The following is a 15,266-nucleotide window of genomic DNA, read 5'->3' on the forward strand; positions in this document are numbered from 1 at the left end:
TAATTTCCTTAGAAAATCAAACACATTAAAAGTTCAGACCAAAATCTAGCTTATTATTATCTCATTTCATATACACTACATGTTACCCCGTTTCAAGTAAGTTAACACCTTCATTATGAGCTACAAGAAGCTAATAATACAACTCCAAGAAGCAAAACCACTTTAGTGACACATCAATGCTATTAAATCTACAGGGCAAAACTACAAAAAGCAAAACTACAAGAAGCTAATAAATCTACAGAGCAATGTTTTTCTTACCTCAATCAGCATTCAAAATTTCTTCAATCCCACTCACTTTCAAGAAGAATTATCAATATGACTTAAAATATAACTTTAACCTAGAATTCAAATACAATCACAGTGCTAGGAAATTCAAACAGAACAATGCATTGTTACTTCAACAAGTTGGATAGGTCTTTGATTTATCCAAAACTTTGTAATATATATAAACTTGTTGGGAAGCATATGTGACTGCCCAAAACTTTTTTGTTCATATAAAATAATCAATGTTCAAATTATTACATGTTTATTCAGATACACGCAAAGAATCAATCGACCAGCAAATAAATAGACCAAACATGGTGATGCTTGTTATGATCCTCAAACTGCATAAATTAAATATCTATCCAAGACATAAGTCATTTACAGTTTGATCCCTCAAGTGAAAGTCCATTTTCCGAGGGACGCTGCTACTTTGATGATAACATCGTAAAAAAGGTACATTTCTATATGGTCACGTATCAATGACGTGAACACAATACAACATGAGTGCATGGGCAGATCACAAGTACCTTGCGAAGTTCATCGGTCAACTTTGCAACCTGATGCTTCCAACTGCACACGAAAATTCAAATAATAACAAGCGTGGTTTCAAAACATGATGAAGCAAATGATAAAATGTAAATCCTTGATGTAATTTGGGGCGGAGGGAGTAGATAATAACAAGTGTTTATTTACCTTACTTAAAAGGGTGGCAAGACCTTGAGATAGAGCTTGTAAATCTAGATCCGAGTCACCAATATTTTTCAACTGAAGCAACAATCTTTGGATGCGCAATTCCTTTAGTTTATCCTCGTAATTTGAGGGATCATTCCTCCATCTGAAGAAGGCTTCATCGTCCAACCAAGCATCTTCACTACCTTTGGAGATATCAGAATTCATATACCATTCTTTGAGCAAGTTCATGGCAGATACATGTGTCAATTGGTCACCAGCAGCATCTCTCACAATGTTGATCAGTGAGTGCTCACCGATTCTCCTGTGCAGTCTCCGATAGAAGAAAGAACGTGAGTCACGCCAATCAATAACTTCTTTCATTGCGCCTATTGCAGCCATTTTTAAGGAAGTATCATGCAGTTCAACAAACTTGATAGCTATCTGAGTATACAAAGGCAAAAGCTGTTTCTCACGGAATCTAATCTGCTGTTGCAGAGAATCATATGTACCAAAGTCCTTGTTGCTCTTGGCTTCCGAAAGTTTTTCCTTCAGAGTAATCAGTTGCTGATCAAGTCTTCTCATACACTCCAACATTTCTCCTGTTCTAAATTTGATCTCAATCATTCCTTCCGGTTCAAGGGCGTTACCTTTAGCCGTTCGCTCAGCATATGTTTCAATATGGCCTGAATTTATTCGACTGTCAGCAACAACCCATGCCCCACCTCGGAGTTCACCCATCATTGGGATGTATACAAAAATGGGTTGCTTGTATGTTCTAAGGTTCTCCACAATAGTTGAACCAGCCTGAAGAATTCCTTCGAAAAGGTCCCTTTGCCCACCCGAAAAGCCTCTCCAATTTGCGAGAATGAAAAGCGGGAGCTCTTCTCTATTGAAATCCAATATCGCTTGGGCAGTTTTGGTCGCAGAATCAGGAAACCACACTTGGCCGGCTTGAGGAACAACCCTCTCATGAGAATCAAGCTGACATGGATCAGCAGGTATTATTTGCATTACTGTCTGTGTTTCTACCGCAACGATTCCCACAGGGATTCCACCAAGCTTTGCCCTTCCTGTAACAACTGTCCTAGCCCATCCTTCTAGTGTCTCCACAAAGCTGTCCTTGTCAAAAATGCCTCCCAGCCACTTTCCATTAACATCTAGAATTCCGGAAATGGCAGCACGGGGATCACATGAATTTTCCGGTAAATATTCCACTTCCCTCTCTGGGGAATCGAGGGGATTTACAACGGGAAGTGCACCACCTACATGGGAAGGGATGTAGCTAAGCCACTTCAAAATAGAAGAAACACCTTCAAGGTCATCCGAAACTGTAAGATGAACAACTCCATTTGTTGCCATGATTTTAGATCCACCAAGTTGCATGTGAGAGCTGTACACTTCCCTACCAAGGAGTTTGTTTAATGCTGAAAAACCGGTAAGAATCATAGGCTGATCAAACCTCTGTATGCATCTCATCCCCAGCCTTGCAAGATAAGCACCAATTCCAACAGTTGTACCGGTCACATATGTTAGTGTAAAGGTTTCCTTGTATGCCCTTGAATAGGCACCGGCAATGGCCCCACTGCCACTCAAGTTTTCAACTCCTAGTCCAACGTCTTTGCCGAGAATGGTATCTATAACCCATCTGGTTTCTCCACTTTCAATCTTTAATTCATGTGCCATCACGGATGATCTAATTCGAACATAATCCTCAGGTGTTAAATATACATAGCGAAAACCATGCTCAGGATTAGATTCCTCAAACCAACCGACTCTGAAACAAGCTTTGACTTCCTCTGCCACACCTAACCGGGCACCAGAACTTGCTGCTAAGTAAATTAAAGGTATTTTCTTCGCACAGGCAAGATCAGTTACTGCTCTAAAGTACGCATCTTCTCCTGGGCCAAAAGAACCGGCCTTGAAGGTCACATCATTCGAAACAACCAATATTGTCCTTCCAGATGGGAATTCAGGCGTATACATATCCATCAACCAGGCTACCATGCCAACATCATTGAGTCCAGGAGGACGTTCGACAGGTACAAGAGGAGTACCGCAGATACCTTCTTTCTCTGAAAATTTGAGCTCTGTTACTTTTAGGAGGTCCTTACCTTTGGATATTTGAATTCTTGTTTGTTGAATTGACCATGACTGTTCCAAGGATGTTTGAAATGCCTGCAAGAAGCATTTCTCATCAGATAACCTATTTGACTTGACTTATAATCCACTCAACTAAATTCAATAAATATCACTTACAAGTGGAAAATCATAGCAGTATGTGGTGCTGTTCTTTCTAGCTGCAAGACGTTTTCGGTCAATAGCTCTCAAAGGTTGATAGTTTTTGTTCACTGATGCACCATGCAGTGGACCCTTTACATTGACTGAACTGTAAACCACTTTACGAGCGGTGGCATCCTCCATTTCTCGATATATCTGAATTTTGGATATCATAATCAAATCAATTTTGTCCAAATAGTCTCCATTAATATAGAATACAAAATTTATCTAACCTTGAGAATATAATGTTCACCAGTACAAGAAGATTCCAACTGTCTGAACTTATTTTCTAATTACCTAATGATCGTACTTTTTTATTAAAAACAAAATAAAAAGAGGAGCAATGCTAGCGGCTTAGCTTTTTTAATACATTTTGTGTGAATTTCATGTGAGATTCACTAAAATCTAGGCCCAACTGTTTGCCATGCAAATTCACCAAATAATTGCACGTTGGAACTTGGAAAGATTGTCAAAGAGTTTGCGGCTAAAGTTTTCTAAAAAGAATAATATTCCAACCAATTTCTTGTTAAATTTTTTGCTTCTGTATTTTCTCTCCTATCAAAATATTTCATCATAAATCTTATATAAACTCAAATAGATGACTTGCTAACGAGTTGTATTCATGAAATTCTTAAAAATTATAGGCACTTAGAGCGTACAAACTACAATAAATATAGCACTTGGATAATTAACATATCCAATCAAAGTGGAAGGTTGTCACATGCAGGAAGCTTTTCTTGAAACTTTTAAGAGAATAAAAACTTACATGTACGGTGCAAGTATGACCAGTCACGTTGTTTACAATGACCCTCCAAGCACCATTTGCTTGTCCATATGCTGTAATCCAAAGCTTGACTTCCCACACAAAAACACCTAATCTGTGCATTCTTACACCGACAGAGGAATGGATTTCCCGTGCCAGATCTTCCAATATTGCCTCAACAGTTGTTTCTTCTTGACCAACTTCGATGTTAATTTTCCTGGTATCAACATCCAAAATGTAAGAACCAGATGAAATCTTCTTTACTACACACTAATAAAGAATATATTATGAGAATTTAGTCATAATTACTTGGAATTAGGCACAAGATCATCTACTTGTTGCTTGCGGATGATATAGAGGTACATATGAGCATGTTCAGATTTGATGGTGGTATTGTGTGAGTTAAGTTCCAACTCCTCCATTGCACCCATTAGGGACCTAAGAATGCTCCTTGAAGTAAAGGACATAGCCAATTGGGTACGAGACGTTTCTCCATCCAGTCTTTGATAAGAAGAGTGTCCTTCATTTCGGATTGGCTGTTTGAGAAGTGTTCGAAGAAACATTCTTTGAATTGGTAGTGGCTTAGTATCCACAACAGTGTAGAGGTGCCATTGATGATCTTGGGATGGTGTATACCTGATATTTTCATAGCCTTTAAGCTTGTCCTATAATTAGACAAATATTGATGAGTCAAAGATCAAGCATACAAGTGGAATATGCATTATATGCTTCTTTACCATATTCTAAAATAAAACGAGGACTTAAACCGCAAAATAACTAACCAATTCAAGATAAATGGATAGGGGAGGTTCCAGATGGCGCAACAGAGGTTCCTCTTCATAATATAGCTTTTCAGCTGACCAGTGAAAGGAATACCTCATTGGAGCAAACCCTTCATCCTTATGTATGATACAACTAATATCTCCAACACCTGCAGCATGTATTATGGTCCCTACTTCCTGCTCTCTGAGTACTTTGATCAACATATCGATTCTTTTTTTATCCTGATCCTCATCACCACTGCAAAAGACCAAAAAGTTAAGCTATACTACAACATAACCATTGGTACTTTGACAATAAAAAAAAACTACTAAAAAAAGCAGGTTCAAAATAATGTATTAAATTTCCAAAAATGTACCTATCTTGAAGTAAACTCGTTTGGTTGTTGATGCCCACTAATCCAATATGCATCACATTCCCATGGTTACTTGAGTCGCCAGAACCACTTTTAAATGCATCGTGAAAGTTCTTGGTTGCTTCCCTAAATGCAACACTGGTTATTGCTGGCAAAAATTGAAGAGATTTAATTACAACCATCACTCCCAATTTCTTCTGTTCAAAATTTTCTTCTATGAATTCCCATGTAGTAATAAGGCCAGATTTGTGCCACTGCATCCTTAAGCTCCCTTTGACAAGATATTGCTGGTAGAGCCTACGGATATAAGTTTCCACAGCCCTCCGTTTAAGGGCATGATCACTGTGATCAAATAAACCAACAAGAGCATCTTCAACAGCCAAAGGAGAGCTCACAAGGTCTTCCATTCGATCATTAATGTAACTCTTCCTCTTCGGAGTATCAGTATTTTCACCATCCTCGGTAAAAAATTCTAGTTCAGAAAGACTTCTAGCAATGCTGGATCCAAGTTCACTCAGTTTAGTTTGCTCTAACATTTGACTTGCCTTAAGAACCAACTGCATCAAGATGATCACAAATAAGGATTTGCATCAAAATATTCTAAAGAAATTAAAAGTATCATACAAAGATTAAATTTAAAGAGACATTGTGACTCCTTAAAATATAACATGATGCAGATCATAGAACCCTCTATATAGCAAGACCAACCTCAGAATAAACTATATGGTTGAGTTTGGAGAATCGAATTAATTGGTCACTATAGGCAGCAGGATCAAGGTAAACCAGTTTATCCATTAGTCGCAGTATCAGTTTGTTTTTTCTCTTGACACCCTGAAACCCATGAAATGCAGTTAATAGAATATATGTTCCGTGTCAACAGGACATCAAGGAAGTAAATCACTCGAGATGAGTACGCTATAAAAGTTTATACCTGATGAGAGAGCACAACATCTACAATCTTGAACAAATCTTTCTTGGATTGAAGACGGAGTCGTTCAATTACATCACCCTAGATGTTAGGGAAAGGGAACATGTTGTGAATATTCAGAACAGCTAAATGATTAGAAATACATCTTTCATATTCAAAAGTAGTTGAATGATAAAAGTGATAGTTAGTTCAATGGAATGAACATGGAAATGAAGAAAAATAAAATGTGGAGACATGCTTTTATATGAGCACCATGAGACATACAATAAACAGTTTGTTTCCAGTAAATAAATAACGGAAAATGTTAACTGAAAGTAACAGGAAAAAAACACACCATCATGCTAATTTGACGGGTAGAAGCCAACAGGTCATAACAGATTAAATTTAGCAAATAATATTAGTACAATTAATCATATAATCATGCTAACCTGAATATTATCACCGAATAGTTCTTCAACTGAAAGATACTCTTCAAATAGAGACTGAACAATTTTATGAGCATGGCTCTCTCTTCCACCCTCATAAGATTTTACAAGACTCATCAGAGGTTCAATTAGTCTTTCTAAGGCTCCTTTTTCTTTTTCAAGACAGGAGGAAAGATGGGCCTGCAGTATAAAACACACCTGATGAATTTACTTATTCGTATTAAACTGAAAACATCAGAATGAACGATTCAAGAACATCAACTCACTTCAAGAATCCCCATTAATAATTTCGCAGGAAAATCAATAATTTGGGAGCTTGAAATACTCTCGAACTCCTTATATTTTGCTTCCAACTAAAAAACAACATAATTCAAGGGAAGATCAAATCACTTCAGAAAACGTTCAATCAGAAGGGGAAATCAGTAATGTGTCCCTCTACCTCATTTCTTAGGTCTTTAGGAAGTCGGGTTGCCATAACAGCCAAAATCTTTTGCCATTGAAGGAAAGGCAATTCGGGGTTTTCAAGGCAATTGAGCAAACTTTGCACAACCTGAGACATATGTCTAGCTTGTTAATAAGAAACGCATTTACAAGCCTCCAATAATAATAATAAAATCCAAAAATACTATCAGATTCCATTGCAAATGAATCAAGAGGAAATATTTACTCACTTCATCAATATTTTGCTCATAGCCAGCAAGAATCATTCGTGCAGCGTTTAAGCTTGCTGCACATTTCTGGTGAACCTTACCTGAAATTGCAGTAGGAGGACCCAGGATTGGGAAGCTCCCGTTGAAGGGTTCAGCCTTTCTTACTGCAGAAGGGTCACCTAGATCAAGCTTTGCTATAAGTTCACCGGCCTGCATGGCTTGACCTTCAGCCTTTTTGAAATGAATAATCCCAGAAGCAGGGGAAAGAAGAGGCATGCACATCTTCATGACCTCAATTTCAGCATATGGTGTGTCTGCATCAATGTGACTGTCATCTACAACCAAATATCTCAGAAGCTTGCAGGGTGTCTCTGCAATTAACTTTGATGGATCGTGATCATTCTGCATATAAAAGGGGATTAGTTACCTCAGCCACAATGAAAAGAAATAGAATTATTAAAGGTAGAAATAAACTAGTTTCACCTGAAGAAAACAAGTTCTTCCATCTATTAGAAGGCGAGTTCCAGCTGCTTCTTCCTCTGCATATATTACATGACTGTTCCCGTCCAACTGTAACAGGTGGGAACCACCGGTTAAGAAATCAAGAAAATTCAGAGAACAAAGGACTGGAATAAAATACTAAAGGGAGAAATGTACATGATGATACTATAGTGGTAAGAACTACAAAAGCACAAACACGGGTAATTCAGAGAACAATACTTGCCTGCATCAGTAAACCTCCATCACATAAAGTATGTATCTCCGCTTCTATCTCTGATTGATTCAATTTCAATTTGTAACATCCAGGTCCTCCTCGTATCATGTCAATCTAGAAAATTGTCATGGAAGATGAGTTATGCAAATTGAGCATTACCTATGATACTGTAAGTCCCAAAAAAAGGCAAGGGAATTACATACCATGTATTTGCTTCCTTCAATGTTCAAAGAAACTTGAGAACGGACAAGAGAAATGTGCTGGCATAGTTATCAACATAAATTAGTATCACTAGAAAATAAGAATAGAGTTAGATGCATTACGAATCACATGTTCCTCCCATTTGGATAAAATACCTTAGGAGGAATTTGCCCCTTTTCAAGATAGCCAACATAGTCTGAAATCAAAGCTGCACTGCTAGCAGAAGCGTTCTGCATTAATTGGAAGCACATGTCATGAATTCCATGATGAGAAACAACAAAAAATTGAGGAGAAAAATATATATATATAAAAAAAAGTTTGCTTACATAGAGTGCCGCTCCAACAACAGACAAATACCACATAGGCCTCTCTGCTCTAACATGCATTGCAATTCTACTGTCTAGCCAACCTGTGTGAATTTTGTTGTCTCTGTAGTCTGAAGCCTGAGATCAAATATGGTAATAATGTCACTTCTACATTATAAAAACATGCCATAAAACTAATTTGTCATCGTGGTAGTTATTTACATTCAGAAGATCAATTGTGTAATCAACATTGGTACGGATTTCTCCTCGAATTTGAATTTCCTTCAACCCTAGTACCATATTTGAAATTGCTAAAGCTCTAGATTCTCCAAAAGCAAAAACATGTCCTGCGGTAAAAAACATAGGATATAAGCATCTGATAGAAGATAAGCCATAATATTGGGAACTGTGTAAATACATGTATGCAAGAAAAAGAAAGAAAGCATGAGTTGCAGTTACTACTTACCAAATTGAGAATCTGAGAATTCATGAATTCCTCCTCCGGACTGCAAACATATAATTGCCAAAATTTAGCACCTAGACATTCAAGTTAAACTTACAAAATCGAAGAAATAGAAGACTTACCTTAACAGAGAAGTATGCCCACACATTTGGCTTGCTTTTAAAGCTGAGCTCCTGTACAAATATTTAACTCAGTACGTGTTACAGGATGAATAAAGTAAAAGATGTGATTACTGTTTGATATAGTGGTTAACCTGCACTTTTCCTCCTGTAGGCTTAAAACCATCATCGGAGTCCTCGCTAGTCACTCGCACAGCCACACAATGACCTTTTGGCTTTGTAGATTGTGCTTTGTCAAAATCAAAAGGGGTACCTAAAACTGATGTTTTCCTCCAAGCATCATTTCCCCCACCATGTTCCATCCCATAGAAACGCCTAATCTCTGTTAAGTGATAATGTGTGACACATGTAAGAAATCAAGCAAACAAGAAGAGTGCAATATAGTAAGATATATATATATATATATATATATATATATATATATATATATATATATATGTGTGTGTGTGTGTGTGTGTGAAGTTGTACCAGGAATTTTCCAGAGAGGGATACCCATCCCAACTGCAACTTGTGCTGCTGGCAGATTTATCTCAGCTATCCATTCAGTAACAGGATGCTCAACCTATATATCAATAAATGCAAAAATCTAAGCATCATCACAAGGAACACTGTGTTTCTACGTCCATTTTCGAACAGAATACTTGCATATCAACCATAAACAACTGGAGAAACCAGAGTCAAAAGAAGAAGCAATCAAGTTATAAGAGAAAAGTAAATCAACTATGGTGTGGCCTAAAATCAAGGTTATAGTACAACACCTGTAGTCAGGTGTGTTCAACTCTAAAAAGTAGTACTCGCCACGAGGCGCCTAGCATGAGCCATGAGGCGTGTGGCTGATACGATCATAAGAAGGCCCAACGAACTTACATGTCGAAAGAGAAACTCATGGGTGACTCATCTTATTCTAGAAGGGATCTATCAGGTATATTCTATTGGTTAGTTACTAATTGCTATTGTACGTAGCCATTGAACAAATGTATGCATAAGTCTGTATAAGCATTGTATGCTTTATAATTAGAACCAATGAAAGATATAATCAATTTCCTTTCTTTTTTCTTAGTTTCTTTCTATAAATTCAATTATGGTGTGGGATCCCTACTCGAATTGGATCGTTGTATTAGTTGGTGCTTTCATTTAGATCTCATTCCCGCTGAATGGGGTTATCAATTGAGCTCTCACTATTCGACAGAAAAGAAGATGCATATGCGTGGATCTTGAGTACATAATATTTCAGGGCGACGGGAAAATCCGAGGTGCCAAAGAAGATGGTGGCTGATTTCACTATGTGAGGTCGGGCTCTCCAACTTCTGAATCGTTGAAACCCGCATAAGCTCATCTCAAGGATGGGGTTATAACGATGATCCTTACTCTCTTCCGCGGAGGTTGTTTTGAATATTAGTGATGTGATGGACAATATTATCATCAGTTATCATGATCAAGCAATTACCATCACCTCAAAGGTATGCATCTCTATTGTAATCTACTGATTCAAGATTCATTGTTACCTTTCCTTTAAAAGGCAAGATTTTACTTGAATATTATTTTGCTCTCGTTGCAAGGAAATACCAATTATGCTTACTTTTCAATGTTCACACACATTGGATTCATATTTCTTCAGAAATGGTAACATACAATACTATCAACCTCATATACTTTGTCATTCAGTGCATATGACTTTTCTCTCATTCACCTTTGTTGAATCTTGTGAGAAAGCTTTGTTAGAACCCAATCAAGAATCATTTGGTGGTCTTATAAAAGCCTACATAAAGTAGGATTATGTAGAGCTGGTCATTATTCTCGTCTTTGGGTAACAAATGCTACTGTCAACATCTGGAAGGATACCAAACAATTGTGGTTGGGTGTGGGTGCAATGAAATGCATAAAGGATACTATTGCCAAAATGAACAACTCTTGTATTCTAAATGCACATACTGAGTATACTAACTATGATGGGATGGAATAGTTGATAGGTTGGTTTTGGGTTATTGTTGAGGTAGTGTATGCAGAAAGAAAAAAATCAACATTTTTTTGGTCACCGGAAGCAGCAGATTACATTGAAAATCATTTTGGTACATGGCATAGGCTTGTCTCACATACAAACTTGTGGACATGGGGCAATGATATTGATATAATTGATTTTGACATAATTGATTTATGTTTGGATACAATAATGTAGAATTGATTAAACAAAATGGATGTTGTTTGGATAGTTTCGATCAAAATTGCTTTTGAATGTATAATTACTAAAATGGACATAGCTAAATACAAATAAATGGATATAGTTGAATGTATATATGTAGATCAATACTAAATGTTGATATATTATTTAATTTAAATAAATAAATTTTTCTATATCTTAATTTTAAAAGGGCTTAATAGCAGTTTTCGCCCTCTAACTTTTACGAAGTTGCGATTTTGACCCCCTAAGAAAAAAAAACTACAAAACCGCCCCTAACTTTTACTATAGCAGTTTTTGCCCCCAAGACCAATTTTTGGTAAAATAAAATATAAAAAATAACACGTGGCACCTCACTTAGGGTGCCACGTCAGCGTAGACCGAGTCAAAATTGGTCTTGGGGGCCAAAACTGCCACAAATGCAATACTTAGGGGACGGTTTTGTAGTTTTTTTTTTCTTCTTAGGGGGCCAAAATCGCAACGTTGGGAAAGTTGGGGGGTTAAAACTGCTATTAAACCTTTAAAAAATAATAAATATGTTCATTAAACGAATTTTTTTGACAAAATATTTGTTCTATGTATTTTAGATTTTTTATGAAATATATTTAAGTTAAATAATATTAGAGATGATTGCCAAAAATGATAAAATATAGTGCAAAAGAAAAAATATAGTAAATTTGAACTGAAAAACGTAAAGAAAAATCCAAAACTTGGTAACTCATGACCATAAATATTTTCAGACTAATTTGGTTCATTCAAATTGTTTGATGTTTTATTTTTTCCTGACATTGATCAAAATTTGCTTAGTGTTAAAAAGTCATATTTGAAGATAATGTGTGCTTGAACAAAGATGTTAAAGGTAGAGATGTATTTAAGATGAAAATATGAGAGCTAAAAGTTATGCTCTAAATCAGCCAATAAAAAAGGCGCTAGCTGCCAGAAACTTCCGAATATTTTGATGATGACATAGAGGGATGTTCCAATTAGAATAAGCAATAAGATCTTGGTGAAAGAGTTCAAAGCTGATGATCAAGGGGTCGATGTGTTAACAAAGGCTTTACCAAAAGCAAGATTTGAAATATTAAAAAACAAGTCGGGACTTTGAAGAAAGTAAGGCAAGGAGCTTTGTAGAAACTGCCTTAGTATTTTCAGTTATGATATTAATAAGTTTTGTAAGAGCCATTAGTGAGTTGTTTTTCAGTTATGATTCATTTTAAAGGCAATAGTTTACAGAGCAGTGAAGTGTTTGTAAGGATGAGTTTGATGTTATAAACATATTTCTGTCTTCCGATATGTCATTTCCATATTACTTTTCTCTCATATCCTTTAAAACCAACAAATACATGCTTCTATGTTTAATCATAAATGTCAATCATAAATGTCCATTTTCCATTAAAAACATCCCTTTGGTTCTTCTGCACTTGTTGCATTTGCAGATAAGAAATTGTTTCTATTTACTTGTATTTTGAAAGTTCAATACAACATTAATTATTGATTTTTCAGTTAAAAGAGATAATAAATGATTATGGATGCTAAAGGAAAAAAGAGATATACGTAGCAAATTAATTATGGTGTTGCCTAAAATCAAGTTTATAGTAAAACACCTGTAGTCGTGGGTTCAACTCTAAAAAGTAGTACTCGCCAGTTTCCATGCTATAAAGATACTCAACGGTAGCTGCCCCAACATAATTTACAGATTTAGCTAATCTTCTAGCCGCATGTTCAAGTTCTTTCACTGTTTCTGGAGGTGCTACAGTAACGGGACCTTCCTCAATAATCTGTTAACAGATGGTTCATTATTTAACTTGTAACTTGTGAGATTCATTTCCTGTTTCCACCATAACAATTTGGTGTAGTATCATAAGCTTTTCATACCTTTTGATGCCTTCTTTGAACACTGCAATCACGGCTGTGCAAAGCTGCAACATTTCCATACTGATCACAAATCAATTGGACTTCAAGATGTCGGCTCTATTTGGAAACAAGAGAGATCGTCAGAATATAATCAAGACTCCAAGAATCATGCTCATTCAGATCAAAGTTCAGTTGTTTATCTAACCTGGGAAGCAACTTTCATTATAAATATAGGTGAGCCTGGAACTTCACCTTGAACTTGCTTGAACAATGCCCTTACCTCGTCATCATTATGAACCTAAAATATCCATATGTATGTTATTTTATAAACTTTTATCTAATAAAACACACCACAAATATGATTGGCACAAGATTATCGTCAAGATTGAAGTTTCGTCCGGTGTCTAGGGCCCTTTTATCTATTTTTGAGGCCTTGTTTTAATTTTGGGCCCTCAAATTTTTGGATGCCGGAATTAATATATGCAGAAATTTAGACTCTTAAACACTTTGAAGCCCTCAAGATTTGGGATTTATTGATATAATTGAGTTAAGAATTTCAAATTTGATTAAAACTTGGGCCCTTATACATTTCTAATTAATGTTTTTGGGGGAATTGAGGCCATGTGCCATAGTCTATGTTGCACATGATAATGGTTGTCCCTACTTGTGTCTGACACCGACACATGTAATTACATTTAATCACTTTTATTTTCTCAAATTATTATAAGTTTCAACATGTTAATGTCCATTGCAATGGTTAATAGGCATTGATACTATGGTTAACCACACAAGAAGCAAACCTTTCTTATGCCTTTACCGCCGCCCCCCCATGATGCCTTGATCATTGCAGGGTAACCTACAACTTGACAACTTGCAATTGCTTCTTCTGTTGTATAAACACATGATGCACGGTAAATTTCATCAGGAATAGTAATCAAGTCGCTTTCTGGAGGAAATTTCACCTGGAAAAAATTTGAAAAGTCATAAGTTGGGAACCCCATACAAAAGAAATAAACTAAAGGGGGAGGTGAAACTTACATGAGAACCACTCCATGGAAGGGTTGGCACTTCTGCTGCTTGAGCAATCAACAATGAAGCAATTTTATCTCCCAAAGCTGCCATAGATATAGCAGGAGGTCCAAGAAATACAATTCCTTTTTCTTTCAATGCATTTGGAAGCTCAAGATCCTCTGATGCATGACCCCAACCAGGCCACACCGCATCAACGTGAGTTATCTCAGCAATCTGGGAAGTACATTGCACTACCATTAAGAATTTAGAATATTCTTAACTACTTAAGAATTGAAATGATTTGAATGACAAGAATATGCTGAAGTAATCTCATGAAGTCGACATCACGCACCTCTAGAATAAGTTGCACATTGGCATAGTTATTGTTATTGGTCCCACCAGGTACTTCCACAAACTGATTAGCAATTCTTATATGTTCTGCATTGATTCTCATGTCCTCTGGAGTAGCCATGGCAACCAAGAAAATAGCATTTTCCGTTCCGAACGTCTCATAAGCCCAACTCCTAACGCTGCGAATAAACTTGACTGCAGCCAATCCATTGTTTGCAATCAAAATACTATGAATTGGCATGTTTCCCCCAAGGGCATTGCAGTATTCACCCACGCTAGCCATTATTGTTCTCCTTCTAGTTGTTCAAACAGAGAGAATCGGCATTAAAAAAAGAGAGAGAAGTAAAAGAAGAAATAGATAAAAGACACGCAAACCTTGGAATGGGAAGTCAACAACTTTGTATTATTTGCTAAGCACGTTCTCCTTCTAACTTTCTATTCATAAAATGTATGTATGCCATATATATACATATATATGAAATGTGTAAAGCCAATAGAAAAATGAAGCATTAATTTTCCATAAGCAAATAGAAACATGCACAATGAATGTTGTGTTGAGGAAGTGCAATAGAAAATAGAGAAGTGAGAGAAACGTTGTTCAGACTAATCTGTTGTAGGAAAACAAAATGAGAAAAATCATGATGAGCATTCTCATCCAAGTAACACAATCAATATATTTTAAAAGTTTTACGACATCAATTATATATAGTTGACAAACTTGGTGATACATGGCAATGGGTACCTATGGGCAGGGTATTACAGTGCCCCTTTCCATACCTGCGTTTGCAAAAAAATACCCCTATTTAAGTCTGTAACCTCATGGAGCAACTTTAGTGCTCTTCCCAATACCTATGGCCACCCAAGTGATCATACATGCATCCATTACTCCTACTTTAACTATGAAAAACAAGTAACAAACATTACAATTGAAATAAAACTATGATCCAAAAAAAATCC

The 15,266-nt window shown here is 36.4% G+C and overlaps 1 protein-coding gene across 1 annotated transcript; it reads right to left on the reverse strand.

The window, feature by feature from the left end:
* Nucleotides 1-444: 444 nt before the first annotated feature.
* Nucleotides 445-14,617, reverse strand: LOC25489411 (acetyl-CoA carboxylase 1-like). The gene is given in 30 exon segments (XM_013605390.3): nucleotides 445-819; nucleotides 821-834; nucleotides 958-3,111; nucleotides 3,193-3,369; nucleotides 3,980-4,193; nucleotides 4,286-4,641; nucleotides 4,759-4,996; nucleotides 5,115-5,668; nucleotides 5,820-5,942; nucleotides 6,043-6,120; nucleotides 6,468-6,644; nucleotides 6,731-6,817; nucleotides 6,904-7,014; nucleotides 7,136-7,516; nucleotides 7,598-7,684; nucleotides 7,839-7,943; nucleotides 8,033-8,089; nucleotides 8,186-8,260; nucleotides 8,357-8,473; nucleotides 8,558-8,682; nucleotides 8,802-8,841; nucleotides 8,921-8,971; nucleotides 9,052-9,239; nucleotides 9,386-9,479; nucleotides 12,698-12,871; nucleotides 12,969-13,064; nucleotides 13,153-13,245; nucleotides 13,748-13,909; nucleotides 13,986-14,192; nucleotides 14,311-14,617. Coding segments are annotated over 30 exon segments (6,696 nt in total). The 5' UTR covers nucleotides 14,593-14,617; the 3' UTR covers nucleotides 445-740.
* Nucleotides 14,618-15,266: the final 649 nt, after the last annotated feature.

This window comes from Medicago truncatula, chromosome 3, assembly GCF_003473485.1.
Source record: "Medicago truncatula cultivar Jemalong A17 chromosome 3, MtrunA17r5.0-ANR, whole genome shotgun sequence".
In the NCBI taxonomy this organism is placed as follows: domain Eukaryota; kingdom Viridiplantae; phylum Streptophyta; class Magnoliopsida; order Fabales; family Fabaceae; genus Medicago; species Medicago truncatula.